The sequence below is a fragment of the Aptenodytes forsteri genome, unplaced genomic scaffold, assembly GCF_000699145.1.
Source record: "Aptenodytes forsteri isolate BGI_AS27 unplaced genomic scaffold, ASM69914v1 Scaffold216, whole genome shotgun sequence".
NCBI classification, from domain to species: domain Eukaryota; kingdom Metazoa; phylum Chordata; class Aves; order Sphenisciformes; family Spheniscidae; genus Aptenodytes; species Aptenodytes forsteri.
Window position 1 is genome coordinate 2,581,857 of NW_008796114.1, and position 27,751 is coordinate 2,609,607.

Consider the following 27,751-nt stretch of genomic DNA (forward strand, 5'->3'; position numbering starts at 1 on the left):
TGTGCGCGCCGCTCCCAGGGCGCCGGTCGGGGCTGGCCTGGGCTTGTGTGGCCCGCCGGCCCGAGACTGGATGGCCTCATGCCTGCTGCCCGCGGGAGCTGCCCCCGCGCTGCGCCCCGTCCCTCCCAGCGGGCCCGGGCCTGGGGCTGGGGCCGTGCTGGCGTCTGGGTCGTGCAGGCAGCTGGGTGCCTTTGCTCCTGCCTGCACCTCCCTTTAGTTTACTGGTCTAGACACAGCCTCAGGTGATGTGACTTGGTCCGGCCAGCTGGTGCCTGCCCGATTACCTCCTGGGTTTGTCCCTTCGCCCACATGTCCCCCGTGCAGTTCCCTCCCTGCACTCCCTCTCCCTATGAGGCATGCTGTCTCCCTGCAAGGCAGCTCACCTGCTTGAAGGGTCTCAGCACCACTGGTGAGTAAAGTGGAGACCGGAGACTGGTGAGTAAAGTGGAGACCGGAGACCAGGCAGCAGGTGTGGACTGTGGGCTGGAGCGGCATTGGAGCTTAGTCCGGAGAAACAGAAGCCTAAGAGAGGCTCTCTCGGGGTCAGACCTAACTGTTCTTGAGTCCTCAAACCCAAATTTCCTTAATTTACTTGCTGACTGTCTCAGCCTGATAAGAAGGTGTGTATGTCATCCCATATATATGGCAGGTAGTATTGTCCACGGAACATCAGAACCTCTGTGTTATACAGGTCTGTGGCGCTGCGCTTTGTTTATTTTTTATGTTGCTGTCAAAGCTCTCCTGACCCAAACTGATCTAGTGTCAGGAATTTTGAAATCTTATGCTGGAGCAAAATGGCAGGAGGCCACAAAGCTTTCATCCTCACTCCCGCATGTAGAAGTGCTCTCAGTCATGAGCAGCCTAGAGATCCAAGTAACTTTTCTTCTTCTTGCCTATTTCTGAAAGAGATGATTTGATCTTGAATATAAATGGAATCTCTTTGGGCTGATGACAATCAATACTTGAGCCTTGTAATTCTTTCAACAGCCTTTGCTATCATTGACCACATAGTTGTATGATTGTAGCTCAGAATGACAGACTCGTTCCTGAATGGTTCTGTTATTTCCCAAAATTGGAAGGTGCTGGTTGCTCCTACTTCTTGTGATTATTTCTCCTTTCTGTGCTTTTTAGGCTTAACTGCTACAAATCCTTTTGGCCTGTGTACTGTAATAGTATCCTCAAATGGTTGTGTGATGGTATTACTGTGCAACTGGTAGGCCAGCTAACATCATCCAGTGTTAATGGGACAGTCTGCCTGCCATCCCAGGGCAAGAAGGGGGACCAATAGGAATGAGGTGAAGCCACTTCTCTGATGACAATCTAGAGAGAGATCTCAACGTACAGTGAGGATAATGACTCTTCCTGAGACTGATGGTGAGGAGTCTTGTTTGGCCTTTGTTAGTGGAAATTTTTTTAGGTCCCTCAGGTGTTCCTTTGTGTCACATAGTAGGAGTGGCTGGGTTGTTTTTTGTCTTCTGGATAAAGGATCTTTCCTATGCTATGTTCCACCACAGTAAGCCATTTGTGTCAGGCTCCTGCACAGATGGCTTTGGGATGTTCTCCATTGGGATCTCCTGAGGGATTACACAGGACATTGTTGCTTTTATAGTGCAATATGAAAAGGGTCATTCCCTCAATGCTCAAGTTAAATGCAAGGTGGTAGCTGTGGCAGAAAATTAGTGTATGCATTCCTCAACCATTTGATTAGTGATAGGTTGTTTGTTTCTTTAGTTTAAGAACATTTGATAGATTCATTTAGCACAGGCTGGTAAACCATTAAATTCACAGGTTACTTCAGCCTCCCTCACTCATTTTCTCCTTGCTACACACCTATAGAGGTGAAGCATTGACCTTGAGATAACTGGTAGACAGACCAGTGCTCCTGTAGATCAAGCTGATAGTAATGCAGCAAAAACAGAGTGTCAGATGTTATACTTAGAGCAAGATGCGGCTGCTTATTTTTGTAGCACTGGAAATAGAAAGCATGTGGCACCTGTTCTCTTGCAGACTGTGGTGACTCCATAGCCAGTTACACTCAATGCTGTTAGGCGAACTGATAGTTATCTAGATATTCCCCAGGGCCCTGCTAGGTGGTGCTCTGGTACAACACTTGAAATCAGAAAAGATGCTTCTGCTAAAAAGCCCACTGACTTTCCCATATGAAGTCAGCAAGCAGAGGACTCTGAGAAGTACAAGGACTTGGAGCTAGTATTTACAGCTCTTCTTTATGGTGTGGAAAGCTTGAAGGGCAAGGTGGGGACCAGTCTGGGTTTATGTTGAAAGAAATCTCTGAGGTTGACCAGCTTCTGTTTTCATACAGTATCCATGAGGAATGAGATCCCCCTTCTTCAGTCTACAAGTCCTGTCATAACATTGATCCTACCTTGAGTTTGCATCTCTTCTCTATCTGCTCTGAGAAGATGATTGGTCTAGGTGACCTCCAGGGGTCCCTTCCAACCTAAATATTTCTGTGAGCTAAGAAAATGGAAGGAAAGCAAGCAGATAAAGGAGTGTTCAAGAAGCCAAACAAAACTGGCAGGTGGTTTCTTTTTGATCTTATGTTGACTTGTTTGTCTCTTCACAGCCTGCCAGCGAGGATTCTACCGTCATTCCCTGGAAACTAAACGCTGCCTGAAGTGCCCCCCCAACAGCTTGTCCAATGAGTCAGGGGCTACGTCTTGTTCCTGCAATGCAGGCTTCTACCGAGCACCTTCGGAGGGCCAGAACATTGCTTGCACCCGTGAGTTGCAGATAGAAAGAAAGAACAATATCTATACAGACTGGGGGATGAACTTATTGAGAGAAGCCCTACAGAGAAGAATTTAGGGATAGTGGTGGGCGAAAAATTGGACATGAGCTGGCCATGTGCGCTTGCAGCCTAGAAAGCCAATCATATCCTGGGCTGCATAAAAAGAAGCATGGCCAGCAGGTCAAGGGATGTGATTTTCTCCTTCTGCTCTGCTCTCGTGAGACCCCACCTGGAGTACTGGGGTCCCCAGTAAAAAAGAGACATGGACCTGTTAAAGTGAGTCCAGAAGAGGGCCACAAAAATGATCAGAGGGCTGGAACACACCTCCTAATGAAGAAAGGCTGAGAGAGCTGGGGTTGTTCAGCCTGGAGAAGAGAAGGCTCCGGGGGGATCTTACTGCCGCCTTTCGATACTTAAAGGGGGCATATAAGAAACATGGAGAAAGACTTTTTACCAGGGCCTGTAGTGACAGGACAAGGGGCAATGGTTTTAAACTGAAAAAGAGTAGATTTAGATGAGACATACGGAAAAAATTTTTTACGATAAGGGTGATGGGACACTGGAGCAGGTTGCCCAGAGAAGTTGTGGATGCCCCGTGTTTGGAAGTGTTCAGGCTGGATGGGGCTTTGAGCAACCTGATCTACTGAAAGATGTCCCTGCTTATGGCAGGGCGGTTGGACTAGATGATCTTTAAAGGTCCCTTCCAATCCAAACCATTCTGTGATTCTATGAACAAGGAGATGGGAGGAAACAAAACATTGGGAAATGGGGATGAGAGATTGGAGAGGGAGAGGCTGGGGGGACAGAGAGCTCCATTTGAAATGCATCAGCAGATGGGAAACTGCCACAGAACTTTGGTTATTAATAGCTGGATCTAATACTTTCTTTCATGCTTCTTGTAGGCCCCCCCTCAGCTCCCCGCAATGTCAGCTTCTCCCTTATTGGCACGCAGCTGAGTCTGTGGTGGCAGCCACCCAGCGACCACGGTGGGCGAAAGGACCTGACTTACACAGTCTTCTGTCAGCGCTGCCATTTCCTGTCGTGTGAGCCGTGTGAGGCTGGTGTGGTATTCTCCCCCAGTGCTTCTGGTCTCACTAAACCTGCTGTGGATGTGGATGGCCTAGAAGCTTACACCAACTACACATTTGCTGTGGAAGCCCATAATGGTGTCTCAGGAATGGGACCTGCTCCACAGAGAACTGCTCCAACTCTCTGGGTCGCAGTTGGACATGCAGGTTAGCAGAAGCAGAGAGAAGTTCTTCCTGCTCATCAGGAAAAGGAAGAGGAATCTCTGTGAATGTTTAAGCTTTCTCCATCTTCTCCTTCTGTCTGCCACATGTGTTGGTATGGTATGATAAGGACTCAGGTACCTCTGCCTCTGCCATGTAAAGTCCATCAGTCATATTCCTTGCAAGGCAAAGCAGCAGTAATCGTTACCCACCAAGAGCTATGAATCCACCAAGGACTTAACAGAGGTGAGGAGGATGAAGCCCTCCCTGTCATACACTAGTGTAGACCTGTGTGACAGGAAGAACAGGGACTGTGGCATGAAATATTTCCCGTGACTCGGATATTGCAAAAAATCCAACCAAACACAACAGAAACCCTGCTGTAACTAAAAAAAAAAAAGCTTTGAAAGCATGGAGAAATGAGGATGTTAAAAGCATGCAAGTTCTTGACACATTTCTGTAGTTTAGCTTCAAGCTGGCTAGTTTGGCTGCCCTGTGAATACTTTTCAGAGTCTTGTGAAATGTGATTATAGAAAAGTGCTCAGCAGCCCTTGGTGCTTTCCCCAAGTTCTGATTTAGTGACAAAATACGACTTTTCTTCCTGACGCTATGCGGGGGCAGCACAACTCTGAACTAGAAAAGCAGAGCTACTTTTGGCTCGCCTCATCACTTCCTGGTGATGATGAAGGACAAAGAGAGAACCAGGCTTGACTCTTCAGTCCCTGCAGACTGTTGAGAGTTATCTTTTTATTCATGAACAGCATGCATTTGCAGTCAGCTGAGAGATTTTGAGCATTGAATTTCACTGTACACCTATGAAATGGAGCTGCATTCATAAATCACATAGGATAGTTGTGTTACTGCTGCTGTAAGAGCATAAAATCCTAACATTCTTATTTCAAATTGAATACTTTCAGTGCAGTGCTGGATTAAATGTAATTTCTTGGAACACTGATTTTGTTTTGAGGGCCAAAGTTATGCTTCTGTTGTTGGGGTAGAAGCATACTATTCATGGAAAGCAATTAATTACAACCTGAGACCTCATTTCCCTTTCACCACAGAAGAGAAAGATGAGGGAGTGGCAGTGGCAATGAGCGTCAGTTCCAGTTGCATGGTATGACCAGAGAAGGAAAGATAGAGCTTCTGTTGGAGAGAGGGCCTAGTTTGCATTATGTTTGTATTTCTTCCTGATGTTCTCTGTTCTCTCCCCTGCAGCTCCGGTGACAGTATCCCAGTTTATTCTGACACAAAGAGATGACAGTAGTCTTTCTGTTTCTTGGCTTGCCCCACGGCAGCGCAGCCGGACTTCGGTGGAGTATGAGGTCATGTTCTTTGAGAAGGTGAGGCCTGCCTTATTTGTTCTTCCCCCTTTCACCCAAAGTGGTGGAAGCGTCCTCTCTGTTCAACATGTATTTGTTACTTGACCCTGTTCGATTTCTGCAGGGAGAGGAGGCACGTTACACAGTGAAGCACCTTCTTGAGCCAAATGTCACTCTGACAGACCTGCAGCCAGACACAGCCTACCTGCTTCGTGTGAGATCCATCACACCCCTCGGGCCTGGGCCCTACTCCCCGGAGCAGGAATTCCGCACCCTTCCACCAGGTAAAGGACAACCAGTGGTATCTCATTTGGAAGAAACTCACTTCCCCATCAGATTGTATATTCATATGGTACACGGATCTCTTTTTGTCTTCTGCTAGCTGTAAGGCACAGACACCACACTCCGAAGTTTCTTGTCACCAGGGCCAAGCCTGTTGCTTTGTAAAAATGTAGAACAAGGAGACATTTATCCTGTTTCCTTGCTGTCCTATAAAATCCACTTGTACTTTCCCATTCAGAACTGATCAGTCTCAGGTTTGTGTGTTGCTCTGGCAAATTACCTACCAGCTCTTCCTCTAGTTCTCCTGAAAGACATTTTGATTCTGGCTAATGTTTCTAAGTTTGAATGTTAGCAAAATTATTACCATATGCCTCCTTTTGTGTGAAAGTTACTAGTGAAAAGGAGAACTCAAAGGACGTCACCACTATTTTTTTCCAGCTTTATTGTTTCCCCTGTATGTAGTCCAGCCCTTGAATGTAACTCTGCCCAAAAAGATGGTATGTGCCGCTGAAAAAAGGTCTCCACCAAAGCACGAAGTGTAGAAGGCCAAGCTGTTGAGGCCACAAGGAAGACCTTTCTCCTATGTCAAAGAACATCTCATACAGGCCTCGCATCCAACCTCCTCTTTCCCTGGGTTACTCAGAGACTTCCCCTTTATCAAAAATTTTCTATGATGGAGTTTGCTCTCTCTTTATTCCACACATTCACAGATCCTCCTATTGAACCTATGGGTAATTTTAGAAATACATCTGTTGAAATGATGCCTTTGAAAGGCTAGTTTTATTGTAATGAAATAAGGACATGGAAGAAAGCAAAGGCATACCTTAATGTAACTAAATAGTTAAGTTAACTGTGTAAAAGCTCATAAGGAGTTGTGATACCATGATTGGAATATCATTTAAAGATTGGGCTTTTTTTTGGCACCAGGAGCTTTTGGTAAAATTTTCATGAAGTCGCAGTGCCAGATGATGATGACATAAATGATCTTTAACCAATAGAATAACGTACGAGAAAGGTTCTGTGGAAAATATGTAAGTTCACATGTACCTTAGATGGTTTTGATTATAAAAGGACGTTAGAAAATACTTTCATGACGATTATGCTTTTTTTTAAAATAAAAGTTGATCACCTCATCATGCCAAGACAGAAGTATTTTGAATATGAAAGGGATTAAAAAGAAGTGCCAGCAAGGTTTCATGTGGTGGGAGTTCTTCTTTGATAATACTGGAAGCATTGTTTAGCTGTAATGGTCTAGGGATATTAGTGGAACAAGCTTTGCAGGGAGAGGCAATTTTTTAAAATCTGAATTTGAGAATTTAGATCCTTTAATTTCCTGCAGAAGTGCTATGTACCTAAAAGCTTGTCCATTTTATTAATAAAAGATATTATTTCACCTTCCAAATCTTCCCTTTTTGATTTTAACAAAAAAGAACATTAGCTCTGCCTCTTGATTTCTGCTTAACTAAGCTGGTGATTTTTAATAATTTTAGTGGGATGAGTCAGCATCAAATTGAGCAAGAATAACAAGTGTTAATTAGGCTTTACGGATGCTGACCATTGGACTGGATGTTAGGAAACACTTCCAGACACAGTTGTCTGTGTCACACAAGCTGTTCCTTACTTTAAAATCTGCTCATTTATTGAAACAATTTCTTTAGGAATTTTTTTTTCTTCTGGATGTTTTCCTAAATCTCTTTAGGGAAAATATTAAAAAATGTAGATTCTCGTTAGATATGGATATGAACACTTTTCATTAATGTATTTTTAATTTTTTTAAATGTTTTTTTAAGTTATGGGAAATAAGGCTTAAAAACACATACTTCATCAACAGAGGTCATTTAGCATTTCATCTGATGAATTCAAATATACTGTATGGAAATGGATGGCTTTAGCTTGAGAATCTAAATGGAAGAAGACAACCTGTGTTATGTGGATGCTCTCTGAATGCTATCCAATCACAAACTGAAACCACCTGACGCTTAGTTTTGAGAAAGCAGGAATATGATGTTAGACTGCAAGTTCATAAGTCAGTACCTGCTTGTTTCAAAAGTCCTAAGCAGACAGTGTCTTCTGTCAAGGTAATTGGGCAAAGGACCAATCCCAGATATTGATGGAAGGGGAGGGGGAAATTAATTTCATAAACAAGAAGAGGGTCAAGGTAGACTGCGGGGGAAAATCATGTCTTTTCTGTGCCACAGTCTAAATCAGCTACTGAGCAGGAGGAAGGGTCTGATCTGAAAGAGTAGTTGGAGAGGAGTGGGAGGGAAGGAACAGCTGTTCCTCGTTTTTGAAAGTGTCATGGAATTTATGTGGGAAATCAGGCATAAGGATAAATTACTCAGCTGGAAGACCAAGATTGTAGATAAGAGTTAACCAGATACCCACCAGAAGGTGCTCCATACACGTGAATAACAATACGATAGGACTCAAATCTGGTGGCTCTGCTGCCTGGAAGACCAATGGCTGTAACTTACCCAATACGATTGCCTGGTAGAAGCTGGTTGCTACATTCCAGACAAACAGTTCTTGGTCTTTTAAACGATATGGCCTTTCTCTTTGTTTCTGCAGACACAGGAGCTCTGTCTGGTGGAGTCATAGTCTCTATTATCTTTGGAGTTCTACTATTTATTGGGCTGCTTCTTGGACTTCTCATCTTTCGGCAAAAGTAAGTGTTGCTTTTTGGTATTGAAAAAGGTATAGGTGTAGGAATAGCTGAGCTATGGGAGCTTGAGAAAGGGAGGGAGGCCCTGATTTCTCACAGGACATTGGATAGGTAGAGGTTAGTTAGGGAAGAAAGAGTAAGACCAGTGTGCTGCAGCAAGATGGAATGAGTCTCAGTAAGTAATTTTGATTAGCAGGATTGGAGGGATTGATATGTCTGTAAGATAATGCTTGCTGCTGAGGACAGAGGAAAATGTGGTGATTTCTCAGTTTTGTTATAATCCAGCACTATCATACTGTTATCATGACAGATGAATAAAAATATTGTTATGGTACAATCATTTCTATAGCTGCTGATCAATTAAGTGGGCAATACATGTATCTAGTAATTTCAAACCATTTTCCATATACCATTACTTTAGTGGTCCCCTACCCAGATACAAAATTCTACTTCCTTTCTAAATGTCTATAAGGCTGCAATTGTTTGGTTTTAAGAAGATCAAGTATTGTACTGAAAGTGTACAGAAAACATAAAATGAATAGAAATTAATCTCTAATTCAGCAAGCAGAAGGATGAACAAAACTACCTGCATGAAAACAAAGCTCTATTTCTAAATGTAAATGAAGCATCACATTTTCTTGCTAGCTGTACTCTACCAAGTAGGTGCAGTGTCTGGTTCCTCTTTGCTCTGCACTACCCTGAACTCTGTTCCTGACCAACTAGGGCAGACACCCTAGAAGTCTTGCTTTTCTCTTTGCTATCTGCTGACCGTTTTATTCTCATGACTGCTTCTTATGTTCCAGGCAGGCTCGTCGGAGACAAGCACGGCCAGATTACAATACTTCAGGCTTTGATCGAGGTGAGCTTCAAAGGGGTAGTAGAACCAGGGAGAAGCCTGGAATGGGTTGGAAGGAGTGAAAAGAAGCAGTAGTTCCAAACCAGACACTGGCATGGATTTTCTGATGTAATTTGCCTCTTCCCATAACAGCTCTAGTCTTCAGTGTATGTTTGGTAGATTTGTTTACTGCCATTGTCAGAATCCCATGGATTCACCTCTACTTCTGTAGCTTTGCCCTGCAAAGCTTGTCCAAAGAGTTGACAGGTTAATTTGCTCTTTTGTTTCCCTTTACCACAGAGAAAGTCTGGTTGAAGCCCTATGTAGACCTGCAACCGTATGATGACCCCAGCAGAGGGGTGCTGGAATTCACTAAGGAACTGGATGTCTCTTGTGTCACTATGGAGAATGTGATTGGAGAGGGTGAGTTACTTGTTGCTCTCCCCATCTTTCAGTTCCCCCACACTGTTATTTTGCTGCCTATTCCTGAGTTCATCTGTGACTTTTTGCCTCTGGTTGTCCTCAGGGGAGTTTGGGGAGGTCTATCGTGGGTCCCTGCGGCTCCCAGGGAAAGAACGTATTGTGGTTGCCATCAAGACCCTGAAGCCGACATATTCAGACTCACAGTGGTGGAACTTTCTGCGTGAGGCAACAATTATGGGGCAATTCAACCACCCGAACATTGTGCGTCTGGAAGGAGTTGTCACCAAAAGTAAGAGCGTGTGGGAGAGAGTCCTGGAACGAGAGCAGAAACTGGCACATTTCTCAGGCCTTTCTTAGAGAGGATGCTGTCAGAGAGGCTATGCTGGAGAAGACAGGCATTGTCATGTTAGCCTATGGCAAAGAATGAGGAAGGGAGGAGAGGTATGGATTTCCAACAGGAGTCATGAGGCAGTGTTAGGAGAGGTCTTCTTGGGTTGGTGAGTGGATGAGAAGTTGATATAGTGTAAGGGACACACTAAGGTTTTGTGTGTGACACAAGGAGGAATACAAAATCATTGGGGGAGATCTAAGGAGAAGGATCAGCCAGCTGTGCCAGTGCAGTGGGGATGTTGGCTGGGATTGGATATGGTTCTCTGTGTTGGGGCAATGTGGAGAGCATTGAAAGGCAAGAGTAGAATTGCAAAAAGGCTGACACCTTCTTGTCTTCCTCAAGGGAGGCCAATGATGATCATCACTGAGTATATGGAGAACGGAGCGCTGGATACCTTCCTCCGGGTGAGAGACCCCAATCTGTAATAGGCTTCTGTACTGATGGAGCTTGCACTTGACCTGGATTTAGGACCCTAAAAGAAGACTAGAAATAAGATCCAGACATCCACTTACTTTCTGCTCACTAACATTTCCAGTCTCAGCAGTTGAAGCTTGATGCCATCCAGTTTGCTCAGTGTCCAGAGTGCAGTCTTTAGTAGTTGAAGTGCAGGTGCACTCTGGAGACCACCACCAGTCCCTTAGTGAGAACCTCTTGGGTCCTTTGGGCTGCAGCATTGCCTTTTTGCTTGTTCACCAGTGCCCACTTTGCACGTTGATAAGGCCAGTAACTAAAAACCAAGCAGATTGATGTCACTTGACCAGGATCTTCTCTTACTTCTTCCATGCAGGAGAATGAGGAAAAATTTAGCCCTGTGCAGCTTGTGAGCATGCTGCAGGGAATAGCCTCTGGCATGACCTACCTTTCAGAACACAACTACGTGCACCGGGATCTGGCCGCTCGCAACATCCTGGTAACACGCAGTCTTCAGTGCAAGGTGTCTGACTTTGGTCTCTCCCGAATATTGGAGAATGATGCAGAGGGAACCTATGAAACCAAGGTAATGCAAAAACAATCTCTCAGTCTTGTAAATGAACTGTAGTTTCAGGGGCATTGAGATTCTGCCAGATAAGAATGGCAGAATTTCTTCACAATAGGAAGCAGCAGGCCAGGGGAAGATTTCGATGGAAAATCGCTGAGGAAAACCCATAATAAAACTGCAAGTCACAGTGTGAACGATTCAGAAGGTGGTGCTTTTCTGTCTGGAGTCCATGTTGATTTTGTTTGCTAAGAGATTCAGAGGGATTGTGGTTTTGAAGTGAGAAGCAAAATAAGAGGTCTGATCTTTTGCACTCAGTTAACTAAATCTAGCTTTGAAGATAGCCCTGCTGCGATCAGGGGTTTGGACTAGAGACATCAACAGGTCTCTTTCAATGAAAGTTCCAGTGATTCTAATGTCTGGTGTCATTCAAACTTGGGCTGTGACTGGTGTCAGGCTCTTACTCCCACTCCCTCAGCAGTGGTTTTGTGTAACATTCAACTGAACAGATGGCTTAAACTCAGTCACTTTCCAAGAATGTTTCTGTCCTTTTGAGATATTTCCCCAGGGGTGGTTTCACGTCACTTCAAGTGAAGTGGGCCCAGTCTTTGAATCACTTTGTAAGCTCCTGGTGTGAAAGCACCGGAGAATTATAACTCAGTGATACATGCTGGATACACTATGTCTCTGCTCTTTCACAGGGTGGTAAGATTCCCATCCGATGGACAGCCCCAGAGGCCATTGCTCATCGGATTTTCACCTCAGCCAGTGATGTCTGGAGCTTTGGAATTGTCATGTGGGAGGTGCTGTCATTTGGTGACAAGCCATATGGGGACATGACCAATCAAGAGGTAACAGACACTGAGCTCAAGTGCTGATTTAAAAAAATAAACAAGGCACGTAGGCCCAGCTTTTGTAGATCTCCCTTGGCCTGCAGTCTTGACATTCTTTTGAGCGCATAACGACTATGTCTCCCTCCCTGCTAAAAATCAATGCAACCAAGTCAAGAGCAATAAGCGTTTGGGCCTCTGAACCATGTTCAGGTGTCAACAGCAATGACCCAAATGAGCTGATTAAATCAGCCATGGCCTTTGGGTCTGGAGATGTTCTCTGTTGGTTTCTTTCTCTCCTTCCTCTGGCTCTGGAGTATTATTGGTCTCATACTCATTCTAGGTTCAGCACATCTGTGAGGTTAGCTCATGCTGTTGAAATTATTCCTCAGAGTCTGGTTCCCCTTTTCTCACTGGGCCTGTGCCAGGATCATTTGGTCCTCACTTCTCATGAACACATGCCCTGAATGGCAAATGGGAGCTAGGCTAGTAAAGGATTGAAAGTACCTGCATATGCCACTTCACTTTTTGACATTCCTTAGGTGTCCTGATCCTTTGCTGTGCTGCCCAAACCCTAATTTATACACGGAATCTGCTTCAACCCCTCCCTGGCTGCACACTGTGCAAAATAGTGAACTGCCTGCTCCCAGCCCCACAGAGGTCTCTGGCTCCTCTTTCGCATTCTCTGCTCTTGGCCAGATTTCTCTCTGTCCTCTGTGCAGGTGATGAAAAGCTTAGAGGACGGGTACCGGCTCCCCCCACCTGTGGACTGCCCATCTATCCTCTATGAGCTCATGAAGAGCTGTTGGTCACACGATCGGATGAGGAGGCCTCATTTTCAGGAAATCCGGGCACAGCTGCAACATTTCATCTCAAGTCCTCAGCTCCTCCGGCCTGTTGCAGACTTTGATCCCAGGTAAGCAGGCTATCACTGGAGGAGAAGTTAACTGGGAGATTTTCACCTCCCTGTCTCCAGCAGGAGGAGAGGTAGTGCTAGCCATGCAGGCTGGCAAGAGGCACCTTGAATGCTCTGTGTGCAGAAGATAGTAATCATCTCTCTCTCATCGTGACAGAGGGCATAGCCATTGGCCTGGGCAGTCTGACCTCACTGTGCAGAGAGCAGATAAGTTGGCCTAGCTCTGGCAGAGGGGGGTTGCCCTTTAGCTACTGTCTCATAGTACTGGCCATTTAAGGTAGTTGCCTGGCTAATGAAGGTTTTATCTGTCTTTAGGGTAACACTCCGGCTTCCCAGCTGCAGTGGATCTGATGGAATCCCCTATCGATCCATCCCTGAGTGGCTAGAATCCATTCGCATGAAGCGCTACATCTCCAACTTTCGCACTGCCGGCCTGGACACCATGGAGTCCATTCTGGAGCTCACTGCTGAGTAAGGGCAGGCTAAGCTCCCACGAGGCACCCCAGGCTATGCTACAAATAGCTGTGTCTGTCCCTGTGCTCTCTGAACAGGCACTCATATTTACTTGGAAGGCTTCTCTCCATCCTTCTCTGTATAGTTAAATGGAAGTGGACTGGCTTCTTGCCCTAAAAGGGAAGAATCAGCCCAGAAGAATTGGGATCAGCCCAAACTGCGAGACTTAATTCCCTAACTGTCCATGCTTGAGGCTCTTCAGGGGCCTGAGCTGCTCTGAACTCACGTCAGACACAAACAGCAAGGGGAAACAATAGATGGCAGACAGTTCTCTAACCTGACCATCTCCCCACCCTTGTAAGGATTTTATAAGAGAATTTTCTTGCCTTGAACTCTAGATGGGCTAGTGATATTCCCCCCACATCAGCCAGGCACTGTTCTATCATAGAGCAAAGTCCTTCTGGGCTCCTTAGAAGGACTCAGGTCAGATGCTTTACCAACGCAGGCATGTTCTGTTGTAGGGTCGGGGACGTATAGCCAGCTCCAACCAGGGCAGTTAGTTACATAAAACAAATGAACAGGCACAGTGCAGGGGCAGACCTGCTAAGGGGTTGAGACATGGCTCATATCACAAGCTGACATGGACACAGTCCTGGTTTAATGGGAGCACAGGCCTAGTCACAAGGTGGGAGAAGCCAGTTGACTGGGTGGGCAGACGTAGCCAGGGAAGGGCAGAAACATCTAGAAGTTTCTTCCCTCTAGAGAAAAGGTAGGTATAGTAGGAGACACTGAGGGAAAGGAAGCTTTCTGAATTAATACTTGGTAACTGTTTCTGCCCTTACCCCCATCCCAGTCCCCAGGGAACAAGAACAGCAATTCATTTTTTCCTTTCTTTTCCCCTTTCCTTCAGGGACTTGAAACAGATGGGAGTGTCACTTCCAGGCCACCAGAAGAGGATCCTGTGTAGCATCCAAGGCTTTAAGGAGTGATCAGTCGTGGCTCTCTCAAGCTTGCTAAATGCCCATTCTTACCAGATATCACTTGGAACCATTCCTATGGCAATTGCTTCCAAATGAGTGACTGGGACAAGCAAAGTGAAACAGCCAGAACTGAAAGGGCTCGTGAGGCAACACCACCTGCTCTCGTTTCTGTTCCCCCTTGCTTTAGCTCTACAGCAGCCATCAGTACGTTTCAGAGCACTGGTCTTAGAAACTGTTCTCAGCCCTGTCTTCTGTAGTCCGTTCTGTGCAGCACTAAGTAATCCCTGTGGTCCACATATTGGAGTTTCAGACCCTCGGTATATCACATGGAAACATGAGGATACATACAAAGCTGGTTGGGGGCAGTGGATAATGTTTTAAGATTGGAGATGAGAGTTCAGATAGATAGACTGGGACATTCAGGGAACATGCACAAGGACACAGACATGTAGAGATTGGGCCCATTCACTCCCTGGCATACATCCCTTCCCACTTCAGCAGCCTTCTGTCTTCCTTATTTTACAACAGGAACAAACTATTCAGTCTTTCACAAGGCTGCTGGTAAGGAATATATTTTTTAATTCAGCTATTCTTGCCTTAAACACCAGCTCATGGTGTACTTCTTTCTTTGGAGGAGAAGTTGGGAGTAGCAGCACACTCTGCTGTAACTTGTGTGATCATGTAACCTCAGCATGTTGCTGTTTTGCACATGCACACTTCAGTGGGGAGATTTACATCTCTCCAACCTGCTTAATACCTTTTCTTGTGTCATGGACAGAAAGCCCTTTAGATGATGATACCCATTTTTCTCTGCCCCTTTTTAAAAGAGAGAATAGCCTTGTTTGGCTGGATAGGGTATTTGTAACAGAAAAATGTATAGGTGGTCTGTCTTATTCCTTCTCTGTGGAGGAAATGTTATTATTTATCAGAGCTCAAGACAGTTATAGACTGTAAATAATATTTTGTAAATAAACCTGTGGCAGAGCAGGCTGTGTTGGAGTTCTTTGGTTTATTTCAAATATGATTGGGACCTTTACTTGAGCATATATATTATAAGTTCCAGCAGGGTCCTTACATCCATGTTTAGTTGTTTCAGCCAATGGTCTTTGTCCATTTAACTGCAGATTTAATGTGGAAATGCAGTTGCATTAGGATTAAAGGATACATATGCAGCTGGTCACTTCAGACCTTTTTCTCTAAACCCAGTTATAGCTGTATCCATCCATTAGCCAAGTCCATCTTTTTACAGCTCCTGTGTTTACTCCTAAACCATGAGAAGTATTAGAAGCTACTGCTGTAGTTTGATGAAATACATGTGAGTAGTACTTCCTTCTCCTGCAGAATAGACTGTCCGGGGGGGGGGGGGGGAACCTCCCCGGGGTGTCCGTAAGCCTTCAAAATGGGGATGTGCTCCCTCTCCCGCGAGAGAAGGGGTGGGGGGGGGGGGGGGGAAATCTCACTCTGCTGTTCCTAAGACTTTCTCCTACCTGGGAAGAGTAGTCACTCAAGATTTATTTTTCAGTGCTTGAGCTAAGTCTAGCTTGGTGAAGAAGGTGAGTGCTAGCCATTTAGCAATCAGTTACTTGCTGTAGATAGCTATCAGTGTTTCTGTAATTGTATAATGCTCCAAATTCTTAAGGCTATAAATTAACACTCCTGCTCCTGGGAAGGTCTTTCTTAACCATAAATGACAGAAGGGTTAAGAAGCAGAGATCTAAAGAACTGCAACTTAAAGCAAGAAGGCTGGTTTCTGTTCAACATGAGAAGCAGCAGAGTGTACATGAAGAACCATAGCACACACGTACCTCAGCTACTCAAGTCACTGCAACTATAGTAAGAGAGACAGCTGACAAGCTCTTATTGTGAGTCTTTTTAGTATCTCAGTAAGTTCAGTCTTAGTAATAGTCTTTAACATGAAGTACAGATAATAAATAAAGTTGCTACATGGCAGATACCCAGGCTAGAAGATGAGTCCTGATGAGGCTGACACAAGATTATGAGCTTGTGTCATGCATCTGTAAACTTTAGCCTATCCTTGCAGATGACAGAAAATTGGGAGTGGTTGATATATCAGATAGTTGTGCTGCCATTCAGAGGAACTTTAACGGGAGAAATGGGAAGAGAGGAGACTCGAAGTTGAACAAAGGGAATTGCAGAGCCCTGCAACTGGGGAGGAATAGCCCCATGCACCAGTACATACTGGGTGCTGACTGGCTGGAAAGCAAGCTTTGCAGGAAAGGACTTGCAGGTCATAGTGAACAGCAAGTTTTACTTGAGCCAGTAAATGTGCCCTTGTAGCAAAGGAGGCCAACAGTATCTGGGCTGCATTAGCAAATGCATCACCAGTAGCTGGAAGGAGGCGATTCTTCCTCTCTATTCAGCATTGGTCAGACATCTGGAGTGTTGTGTCTGATTTTGGGCTCCTCAGTACAAAGAAGGACATGGACTTACTGGACTTGAAGGGATTAGAGCATCTGACATATGAGGAGAGGCTGAGAGAGTTGGGACTGTTCAGCCTCGAGATGAGAAGGTTTGGGTGGCTTTTACCATTGTGTATAAATACCTGATGGGAGGGAGTGAAGAACAGGGAGCCAGACTCTTCTCAGTGGTATCCAGTGAAAGGAGAAGCAGCAGTGGGAACACATTAAAATACAACAAATTCCATTTGAAGGTAAGAAAAAACTTAGTGTGAGAGTTGTTAAACACTGCAACAGGTTACCCAGGGAGGTTGTGGAGTTCTCATCCTTGGAGGTATTAAAAAAATGATGGGGTACATTCCTGAGCAACCTGCTCTGGTTGACCCTGCCCTGTGCAGGGAGGTCCCTTCCAACTTCAACCGTGAGAGCTGCTGAATCAGCTGGCCTGATAGAGAAGAGGCTGCTCAGTTCCATGTCCTCAGGTACAGCCAGTAGAGCAAGCCGGAGCGTGTATTCCCAATAGGCACTCGTGCACACAAAATATACATGTATATAATATGTGCATGTATATATATGCACACACACTGTACTGGCCTGAGGCAGAAAACACACCAGTCACGCAAGCACAGCACAATCAGCCTGATCTTATTCCCTTCTCTGGCTGATCAGGATGAACCTGTTAGTGGGAAATATATACATACATACTATGGATCCCTCTAATGTCTAAGGCCAGCTATGCAGTAGCTGGCTCCACGATCTAGAGCCTGAGCTGGTCTCCTCAGTTGCTGGCACCAGGACATGAGTCCTTGAGGCCTGCAGCCCCACTCCAGTGGTGGGCACTCAGACCCCTCTGTGCATGCACATACACAAGGGAGCCCTCCAGTAATTAGCCTTAGACATTGGCTCTACCCAGCAGCTGGCCTGGGGATTCCCTGGTCTCCCTGTCACCTCACACACAGATGCTAACTGATCTCTGGTAGCTGGTCCAGGTTTACCAGTAGCTGACTTCCAGGCTGGAGAGTAACTGGCTTGGACCTCGTGGGAGCTCTAGCAGCTGACTCTCAGGCTGGTCTTTCCAGCATCTGGCCAGACTCGCCGCCATGCCAACTCATGGCTTTCAAGCCTCTTACCCTACTTACTCACCGGCTACTCTGACTTGATTTTTGCTAGTGATTATGCTGGACATACACAATACGCATGTACTCAGGTATTTCCAGTTGCTGGCACTTAGGCCTCCACATGCACTGAACAGAGTCCCTTCACACAGGAAAATAAAAAAATTTAAAAAAAAGTTTACTAAGAAGAGAGGACTGACGGCACTGATGACACACAGGGCATGGCCAGACAAGCGTACATGCAGCCAGCCCCTTCTGTGCCCTCTTCCCCCTCCCATTTTCCCATGCTGCTTCCTCTCCTTGATCACTCCCTTTTCCTGCCTTTGATGCTGCCCCTACACATCCCGTAACAAGTGTTGCAGTCCCCAAATGCTCTTCCCCTGCACCCCATGCCCCTCCGAGGGACTAACCTCCCTTTAATCTGCAAGGTGATTCAGAGAGCCCTTCCCATTGACTCCGTTGGACACGTTTCATAGCCAGACACTGGGGCTATAGTCCTCTGATAGCTCTGGGAGGAGCTAGGTTAGAGTGCTTCTCTCCTCCCCCCCCACCCCCTTCATCATTCCTCTCCTCTGTGCTCCTTGGTGTCTGTGGGCATGAGCTTTTAGTCACATAATCTAGAAACAATCACTCAAAACAATGCCTACAAAACAGCAAGAACTCAGATAAGAAAAGAAAAAGAAAGCAAATGTACAATTTGTTTCTTCTTTGCTCATCCTATAGGAAACCTCAAAGCATTTACTGGATCAATTTGCAAGGAATCATTTAAGATTTCCCCAAAACTGGCAAGAGAACAAGAGTAGGTTTCATGTCTTTGAAGTGTAGAAGCATTGATGCTTACCACAACGAAGAGTTTCACCTGCGGTGACCAAGACACTACCATGCTTAAAACCATAAACATCAAGCACAAATGCTTTCTGAGTAGCAATAGTTAAGGCAAAGCAAGCAAACTGACCACTTTATTCCAGTCTGATGCAAGTGGATTGTAATAACTTGCCTCCCAGTGACACCATCAAGCAGACTACAATCTGGCTGTACTGAAATGCAGTCTTCCACTGCTTTAAATGAGAGCTACTCTTCAGGCACAGGAAAGTAGGAAAATAAACAGATTGAAAAGGAGACCAAGAGGTGGAGATAGAAAGGCCATTTTCAGACTCATCATCTCTGGAGGCTAGGTGGAATAGCAACTACACATACACGCTGTACTGCTTAAGACAGCAGTTCTCATGGGTAGTTGAACAAATACAGCAGACACATGTTAATGGAAAAAACCCACATTTTATTGAATGCAAACAGTGGTTGGACAGTGTACTTATTCAAAAGGTTTATTCAGTTTGAGAGTTTCTAGTCCAGGAAATGGGGCTCAGTGTAGTAACACTTAGAGCCAGACAGTACATTGCAATTACACTGCAGCTTTCACTGACGGCAGTGAAAGAATCCCTACTGGAACGGGGAGACGTTCCTCAGTCTGCTGAATCCTCATCCACGCACTGAGATGCCTCCTCACCATGTGCTGCCCATCCTTATGACGGTCTTTATTTGTAAACATGCATTCTTTGGACTGCTTTGCTACTCTGGTGCCCAGCCTGGCTGTCCAGAAACCACACTGGGAAATGATTCATTTTGGGGAGGGAAAAAGATTTTAAAAAAAAAAAGTTTCCAAACTCAGGAACAGAGTAGGATTCCAAACATTGGCAGGTCAATCTGGCTAAGGAAAAAAAGTGACAAGACAGTTAGCCAGTAAAATCCATTAGAGACAGAAAAGCTATAGTAGGTTAGCTTTTTCCAGCAACGATAACAGAGATTCCCAGTATGTTCTGCCTCCACACTCTAACGCAGGAGTGAGGGAGGGGGCAGGGGAAGACATCCTGATAATGAGGTGGCACAAGAAAAAAAAATAAAATAAATTGAAGACAGAAGTGGTGCCGAGATGGAGGCTTCCACCTTCTAAGCTCAAATCATCATTCTTGGCTCCGTGGAACAGAAGAATGCTCAGCCCTTCCCAGCACCTGCCACCAGGTTGTTCTTGCTATTTCCACCAGGCAGTGGTGGAGGTCTGGTCTTTCTCCTCCAGAGTCTTAAGGGAACAGAGATTTTGCACTCACCCTGATCATAGCCCCCAGCCTGGAATACACTGTGGCCATGAAGTGGCGACAGGAGAAGAGGTCCTTTCTTGGTGGGTGTGGAGAGTGAAGTCTAGGAGCAGTTAATCCTACATGAGTAAAGAACTGCGCTGGCATAGTCTCCATTGGTAGCAATCTGCCTTGTCAGGCAGAGGGACAGGACAACGGTGGGGAGGGGAAGAGTATTGAGTGCAGGGGTCTTGAGGGTATGCCCACTCCAAGCTCCTCAGCATGCCGTTTTGGCACGAACAGTGTGACACTTAATACACAGCACGTGCCCATCCAGTGGAAAGCACCCATTCTCATCTGCTTCAATGGACAAGGGCTTCCCACAGTCCTAAACAGGGAAAGAAAAGAGGGAGGGAGCTCAATGACAGCCAACAGCAGGATAAATGCATTCAAGGATGTAAGAAATGCCCCACTGGATCGGGATAATGGCTCACAGCCCACTGCTCTGTCTCTGATGGTGCTAATGGGAGATACTGTTTTGAGGGAAGCGCAAGCCCCTTCTGTGATCCCAGCGTGTTCCTCCGGTATACACAGCTGCTGTATTAGGGATGTTAGAGACTACAGCCCTGCATAGTCCATGTTCATGGACCTCTGGTCTGTGAATGTCTAATCTTTTTCTGAACCTGCTTCAAAATGCTCCAGATTAATTCAAAACAATCTTAGTGTTTGGTCAGGATAGACAACAAAGGTGCCCAGTTGCTGGCAATGGGAATGGGAAAGATGGGAGGAGTAGGGCCACCAGGCTTACCTCACACTTGTAACATTTCATGTGGAAATTTTTCTCCAATGCCACCACACGCACTGTCTCATCCTTTCCAGGCTCTGGCATGATAGGCTCACTACAGACTGAGCAGCGTGGAGCATACTTCCTGCAACCCACAAAAATATGGAGGAGACCATGACTACCATAGTGGCATTCAATGCAGGTTTCCCACTGCCGTACAATAGTATTAGCAGCAGAGGAATAATAAATCACAAAGAAGTTTATGTGGGAAAAGACCTTAATTGCTACAAGGTACATTGCCCTCTCATTATTAACTTCATGTCCAACAGATCACATGGGCAACCCAACCCCATACTGCAGCAAAATTAAACAGGTGTGAAGGAATCTGCCTTCTTTCAGACACCACATGCACGTGCTCTCTCCATACCTGTGGTAGTCATCCACACAGTGAGGCTGGTTGGCCTGGTCCACAATAAAAGAGGCCCCCTCAAGAGGGGTATGGCACATCACGCAGGTGAAGCACTGGGGATGGTATGAGTTACCAGTGGCCTTCAGCATCCGGTCTGTGATGGTCTGTTTGCAGACACTGCACTTTTCCAAGGTCCCCTGCACCCAAAGGAAACAAGTAAGACACGTTAATCCAATCCCCCACCCCTGGGAGGCTACACCACAGACAGGCAAGATGGAAGGCGGAAGGGAAAGCAAGAGAGAGCAACCACAGCAAGCTCAGCTCTCTCCAGCAGCTTTCATCCCAGTGACTCACAGCATAGCAGTCCTCACAGAAGGGCTTCTCATCCACATTGTAGAACTGCTGTCCCTGCAGCTGCTTCTCACATTTGAAGCAGGTGAAGCATTCCACATGGAAAAGGCAGTCCAGGGCCCTCACAGCTGGCTGGGTTCGTGATAGGGGCTTCCGGCAGAAGCCGCAGAGCTCTGTCAGTGGAAGAAGAAAGGGATTAGGAGAGAGGAAAACCCACCACAGTCTTAGTCTTACGGCTGTCCGCTGAGGGAACACACCAGAAGTAGCAGCCTCTGCTGGGGGCGGATGCTCCATATCTTTCATTAGTTTCTGGGTCAACATCTCCAGCTCTTCTACATCCTTCATGGTCAGACAGGAATTTCCCCTAGGTGGATCTGCACTGGAGCCTGTGGGTCTATGCTGCAGGAAGAGGAAACATTCAGTCCCGAAGGACACATATAGACAGACTCCCTCCGCATCCTGTCCCTAATAAACCTACTTCTCTCACCTTTACTTCTTCTCTCTGTGTCCCTCTAGGGAACTATCTGCCATCCACTGTGCTTGCTCCTTTCCACCTTTACATGAAGTCCTGTCCCTCTCCATCACTGTCTCTAGTTACGCCTCTTTCAGATGGGTAACAGCTTCCCCTAGCCTGGGACAGACCCTCCCTCCTCATCCTTCAACTTCACTCCCAGTGATGCTGTGCCCGTCCAAAGACACCAGTCCCATGGCTCTATCCCTTACCGTGTCTTTTGCAGCAGCAGGTTGTTCTGTGGGACGTGGCTTCTCCTGCACTTGGGGTCTTTCCCTCTGCTGGGCATAGGTGAAATTGGGAGGCTGTGGCCGAGAGGAGGGCCCTGAAGGTGAAGGGGCTGTGAACTGAGTCTGAAGGGAGGTAGGATATCTTGTAGAGTTTGAGGGAGCCACGGGAACATTGGCACCTGATTTGGACCCAGACTTAGGAGAGCCAGCGACAGGGGCTGGGGTGAATTTAGGGGCAGTCTGAGCAGGAGGGAGAGAGGGGGGTGGAGGGACTGGTGGTAGGGGCTCCTTGCGTTGCTGTGGGGCTGCCCATGGGGTTGGGGCAGGGGTCAAATCCACTCCAGGGGGCTTGAAAGATAAGCTTCCACTTGGCTTTGGAGTGAACTTGGAAGGAAAGGAATGAGGAGTATCTCTGGGTGCAGATGGTATTTCCACATGAGCTTTTGGGGCCGATGGCTTCTCCAGAGAACCTGTGGATCCTGGAGATATCTGTAAAGGGAAGCAACAGAGAGAAACAGGCAGTTATCAGCAAGGTGGAAGAGAAAATACGCTGTCTATAGCAGTAAGTCAGCAGCTATCACAGACCCGCAATGCTAAGAGTTCCCACACTGTTACACATTTACCAGTCCTGACAAGCTGCAAGATCTATGCTTTCTGGTCCTTCACATACACTTTCTTGCTATGGTTTATCCAGACATTTTAATCTTCAGTAGCACCCTTCTCACTACCTCCATTCAGCAAACCAGTCATCTCTCCTTCCACCTGCAACATTCGAGAGCTCACCCGCGATTTGAAGGGGTCATTCTTCTCCATGTCATCCAACATTACGGACAGTGAGTCAATCTCAAGATCAATGCTGCTCATCTTGCCACGTACCTATACCACCATCCATGAGGAAAGAGGGAGCAGAGCATGTTACAGGAACAGCCAGAGAACCGGGTGTATCCCCTTACAATAGCAGATTTCGACACTTTGGACTGTGGTACAGATCTGCTCCTTGCTTTGAGTGGATAGCAAGTTGGTGAGGATGAACAGGGCACAGTCTCCAAGGTCTACAAACAGTGGGAAAATGCACAGCCCAAAGAAACTCACAGACAGATTTAGGTGGGAAAAGACATCTGGAGGTCTCTAGTCCAACACCCTGCTCACAGCAGGGCTAACTCCCAAGCTAGACCAGGTTGTTCAGGACCTTGTCCAGGTGATTTCTGAACATCCCCAAGGACGCAGATTTCCCAGCCTCTCTGGGCACCTGTGCCAGTGTTGAGCCACCCTTGGAGGGGAACAGGTTTTTCTTCTGTCCAACAGGAATTTCCCTTGCCGAAACTTGTGTCCATTGTCTCTTGTTCTCTTCTTGTGCCCCAGTAAGAGGAATCTGTCTTCTCTCCAGCCCTCCTTTAGGTATTACAGACTGCAGTTAGATCCCTGCCTTGGCCTCCTCTTCTGCAGGCTGAACAAACCCAACTCTTGCATCACGTGCTCCAACCCCCAGTGATCGCTATGACCCTTTGCTGGATTGCATCTAGTTCAGTATTCCTCTGGGGTTTCTATACTGGGGAGCCCAACTGGAAACAGTCCTCCAAGATGCAGCCTCACTATCACTGAAGAGAGACGAATAATCACTGTCCTTGTCCTGCCGACTACACTCTCACAAATGCAGCCCAGCATGTGGTTGGCCTTTATTGCCACAAGGGTGCATTGCTGGCTCACATTCAACTCATTTGTCCACCAGGAACCCCAGGTCCTTCATCTGCAGAGCTGCAGGCTGGCCAGTTGACCCTAACCTACGCTGGTCCATGGGGTGGTAGCATTATGTGCTTTCCAAGATCTCAGGGCTTCCTGCTGCTTAGTTCAGAGAGTAGTGAGAAGCTGTCCCAACTCACAGAGCATCACAAGAAACTATACTTCCCTTGACCTCACTCACCTGTGGGGCAGGTACCTTGCTCACAGGCCCTTCATCAAACATCGGCGGAGGAGGAGGAGAAGGAAAAAATTCTTCTGGGGCTGGTGGAAAAGGCTCTTCAAAGGGTGGTGGTGGTGGGGGAAAAGCACAGTTTGAGGAGAAACTTGCCTCCTCTCCAGGTGGGGGAGGAGGTGGCAGTGGCAGCTCTGTGGGGAAGAATGAGAATAAAAGCAAGTTTGGATCATTTCTTACTCTTAGCCAGTACAAACCCCAGGAGGGGTCTTGAAGGTATTACAGCAAGTAGTTCCCCAGTACCCAGAAGACCCCAGCACCCATCAAGGACAACCGAACTCCACAGGCTGGCTTTCACCTTCTCCAAAGCTATTTGCCATCATATAAACTTTCGTCAGTAGCTACTGCAATTAGGCACTGGGAATAGTTATTGTAAAATTGGGAAACATGTCTTACTATGCCCTCTCCCATTCCTCCTCTCATTCTTTGGTCCCTAGCATATGCTTCTCTCACCAGTAACTAGCTCAGATTGCTGAATACAGAGCAGCATTAGAAGGAATGCCAGCAGACAACCCAGGACCCTGAAGAGCCTGCATTATTACAGGAAAATAAGCTGGCACCTCGCAGCTGGCTACTAAGCACTACAAGAAACAAGTGGGGGAAAAAAGGCAAGTTGGACCAACTACCCCTTATGCATATGAGGAATCTTTGAAACTGCTTTTATTTTTCTGGGAGATGAAAACAGCTTTCCTTTTGGAGGCTGAAATGTCCCCATACCTGATACAGATTAAGACATGAGAAATTTTCCAGCCTTTTAAGCAGGCTGAAAAGCACCAGAGTGCCTCAATCTCCTGGAAGAAAACCCCATTGCTTCCACCTATTCATATTTGCCAAAGATGTGGAACAGGCAAAAAGAGACATTTTCTACTACAGTGCAGTCAAATAAATGTGAATCCTCTTCCCTTCACCATGTATGGGAGAAGTTGTCTTCTCATCAGCCAAGCAGCAAAGAACACTGAAGACAAGGAGACATAACTTCCACATCCCTTCTTCTAGACACCCACCTCTCTTCCTAGCTAGCCCCAACCAGCAGTAGGGTGAAAGACCATGTTTTCCACTCCTGCTACTCCATGTGCAACTTTTAACAGCAGTAATTGAATTGTCTCATCTTTATATGCAGCTGTTGCCGACAGACTTTATAAGGACTTCTCATCTGTAACCTAAGGGAGATGATACTGCCCTTCCAGAAAAGGAAAGCTGAAATCTTACTAGCCAGCAGAATGCATAAACTGCACGGGTATGCAGCATCTCTTTCAAGCCTTCTTGCGCCACAGAAATTCTGCTTGGGGGGGAAATAATACCAGGCTGGTATTTTTTCTTTGAAACTACAGTTTGGGATCAAGTTTGTATACGCTTGCCTTTTGATTTATTGAAATGATAAAGAATATTGCAGAAATGTAGCCCTGATCTGCGGTCACATTGTTTCAGATGCACTAAAAGCCTGTTTTATGAATTATTCACACAAACAAAAGAGTTCCCCACAAAGTTACTATACCAGATTTACAGAATGATCAATACTAAATATAACATTCCTACAGCAATACTAACTTAGCCATCCTGTCATTTAAGACAAAGAGACCAATTGCTATAGCTTTATGTTATACTACTATTTGTTTGGGGAGTGTATAGGAAAGGGAGAGAAGGACTGAAGAGATGCATCAGAGAAGGATCAAGTCAGATGCATTTCTCTCATGACTGAGCTTTGGTGGTTCATCTGTACTTCAGATGTCTTGCTGGCAGCCCTCACCCTAGGGTGACACAGCAGCTCAAGCCAAATGGTTCTTCCACTAATCTTTCTGTCAAGTTAGTTTCTCCATAATAAGCTTTATAAGGAAGGGAGAAGTGGAGCAAACAACACCCAACCCTCCACTCGCACTGTATATTGAAAAATATTTTTTAACATCCATCTGTCTACTTTTGTACTTCAGGTAATGTATTTGTGTCAGTTTGAAACCTTCTGACAGACACATCCCTAATCCACATGACTATAGCAGAAGATCGTAAAGCCTAAGATGGGACCTTGAATTACAGACACAAGATTCCAGCCAACAACGTATGAGAAAAAGGTCACCAGAGTTAGCTGGTACAATTCTAGGAGACAGAAGCACCAACATGCTGAGGCCCTTGTGACTCAAGAAATGGAAAAAATGGCTTAATAATTTGTCTCCTCTGAGCACAGGACCAGCCTTCCTACATCAGGTCAGCTGCCCACTAACTTAGCACGCTAACCTAGAAAACATCGGTGTTGCACAGTCTGTGCTAGACAGTGAAAGGAAAGAAATTTAAAACAGCAGTTAGCATTATCTGAATACGTGTATCCCAACTGAGGTGCACCCTGATAAGAGTCCTGGGGTAATATGCAGCATCAAGCATCAGCAAGAGGTGCCTAGGGAAATTTCTGGTGGCCCCATGCTGATCAGTTCCAACTAAGAAGCCACACAACCAGGAACCTTCTGCTTCTTACAGGACACAAAACCAACCAACCAACAAAAACCAAAACAAAAAAAACCACCCCACCACCACAGGAAATAAAAAAATAAAAAAAAAAAAGGAAAGAAAAAGAAAACCACACTAAAGCAAGAAGTCACTCTACACAGGAAAACACACCCAACCCAAACGGCTAGGAAAAAGTATAAAACTCTACAAGCCATACAAACTCTAAGTCTCACTTCCTGTTTATGATAGCTTCCACCATTTTTTCATGCAATTATTTCTTCCTCCCCATCTCCAGCAGCAAAGATGGCAATTGCAGAGTCCACGAGAAGGATCTCTACAGTCAGAGACAACCAACTTGAGCTGAGATGAATCAAGAAGAAGGAGAATAGCATGATTCATCACCATCAGGATCAACTTCCCTGCAACACACTTGCTCTCAGACATGCTGGCCAGAAACTGACTGCAGTTACACAATTATGCACTCAGGGAATACTATGAAAAATCCATTGCATTCCTCCAGCATCAGTGCAACGCAGGATTGCCTTTCCGGCTCCTTTCCTAATGGAGATACTACGTATTTTGAGATCCCTTTACAATTGTTTTATTTCATTCTGGAACCTGCCGACCTCTACAGCAAGACTATCCTTCACTCATAGCAGTTATGGCCCTGTTCTCATGTTAACCCCAGTTACAGACCTCACACCCTGAGAATTTAGAAATGCATATTCACATCTCACATGCCAGCCCTCACCTACCTTCTGCCAGCAGGGACATGGATGCTGATGGAATCTCCCCCACCTTCCCCATCTGAGCACGCTGGGCGCCAACTCCAGGAGGTGGGGGCAGCGACGACTCTGACGCACCCCCAGCCTTGAAGGGGTTCACCTTGGGTTTAGGGGCGACCACAGGTGCAAACTTCTTCTGCGGGTTGTAGAAGGAAGGGGTAGAAATGTTGATACTGACTGTGGATGTCATGCGGGTCCCTGGGGCACCTGGGGAGGCCATCTTCTCAGCACCTGGCAGGAGAGAAGAGGGAGGAAACCTATATGAAGTCAGCCTTGAGCCAGAGTGGAAATAATAGAGAGGAACACGTGAAACAGAGGGATACAGGAGTTTAAGTCCGCCCAGAGGCTGAGGTGCCTGAGCAGGGCACAGAGCACTTCCAGGATCAGCACAGGAAAAAGGAGGAACAGAAACTGCAGACAGCTTGAATGAGCCAGCGCGCTTCACCATCTCAACTCAGTATGGCATTAACCACAAAGGGGTTCTTGCCACGGAGAAAACCAAGCTCTTTGCTGCGCAAGAACCCTGCGTGCATGCATGCTGGAGACGACAGCAGCGAGCCAGTTCCTCTTGACCTTAGCCTGTGACAGCCCCAGTAACGTCCCACTTCACCCCCCCAACTCTGG

At 46.2% G+C, this 27,751-nt stretch overlaps 2 protein-coding genes across 2 annotated transcripts in view; one reads left to right on the forward strand and one right to left on the reverse strand.

The window, feature by feature from the left end:
- EPHA1 (EPH receptor A1) overlaps positions 1-15,031 on the forward strand; it is a 35,356-nt gene extending 20,325 nt beyond the window's left edge. Inside the window, exons 5-18 of the mRNA XM_009287138.1 lie at positions 2,585-2,740; positions 3,652-3,984; positions 5,194-5,318; positions 5,422-5,581; positions 8,148-8,244; positions 9,045-9,100; positions 9,377-9,499; positions 9,603-9,788; positions 10,233-10,294; positions 10,678-10,887; positions 11,568-11,717; positions 12,419-12,612; positions 12,928-13,083; positions 13,976-15,031. Coding sequence (XP_009285413.1) covers positions 2,585-2,740; positions 3,652-3,984; positions 5,194-5,318; positions 5,422-5,581; positions 8,148-8,244; positions 9,045-9,100; positions 9,377-9,499; positions 9,603-9,788; positions 10,233-10,294; positions 10,678-10,887; positions 11,568-11,717; positions 12,419-12,612; positions 12,928-13,083; positions 13,976-14,054 — 2,087 coding nt within the window. The 3' untranslated portion in view covers positions 14,055-15,031. The remainder of the gene's footprint in view (positions 1-2,584; positions 2,741-3,651; positions 3,985-5,193; positions 5,319-5,421; positions 5,582-8,147; positions 8,245-9,044; positions 9,101-9,376; positions 9,500-9,602; positions 9,789-10,232; positions 10,295-10,677; positions 10,888-11,567; positions 11,718-12,418; positions 12,613-12,927; positions 13,084-13,975) is intronic.
- A 3,802-nt stretch (positions 15,032-18,833) lies between these two features.
- The window catches only part of ZYX (zyxin), a 12,327-nt gene continuing 3,409 nt past the window's right edge, over positions 18,834-27,751 (reverse strand). Inside the window, exons 2-10 of the mRNA XM_009287139.1 lie at positions 27,098-27,358; positions 23,856-24,040; positions 22,718-22,810; positions 21,917-22,423; positions 21,451-21,592; positions 21,197-21,366; positions 20,861-21,039; positions 20,458-20,578; positions 18,834-20,037 (exon numbers count right to left, since the gene is read on the reverse strand). Of these exons, the coding sequence (XP_009285414.1) occupies positions 19,927-20,037; positions 20,458-20,578; positions 20,861-21,039; positions 21,197-21,366; positions 21,451-21,592; positions 21,917-22,423; positions 22,718-22,810; positions 23,856-24,040; positions 27,098-27,347 (1,758 nt within the window). The 5' untranslated portion in view covers positions 27,348-27,358 and the 3' untranslated portion in view covers positions 18,834-19,926. The remainder of the gene's footprint in view (positions 20,038-20,457; positions 20,579-20,860; positions 21,040-21,196; positions 21,367-21,450; positions 21,593-21,916; positions 22,424-22,717; positions 22,811-23,855; positions 24,041-27,097; positions 27,359-27,751) is intronic.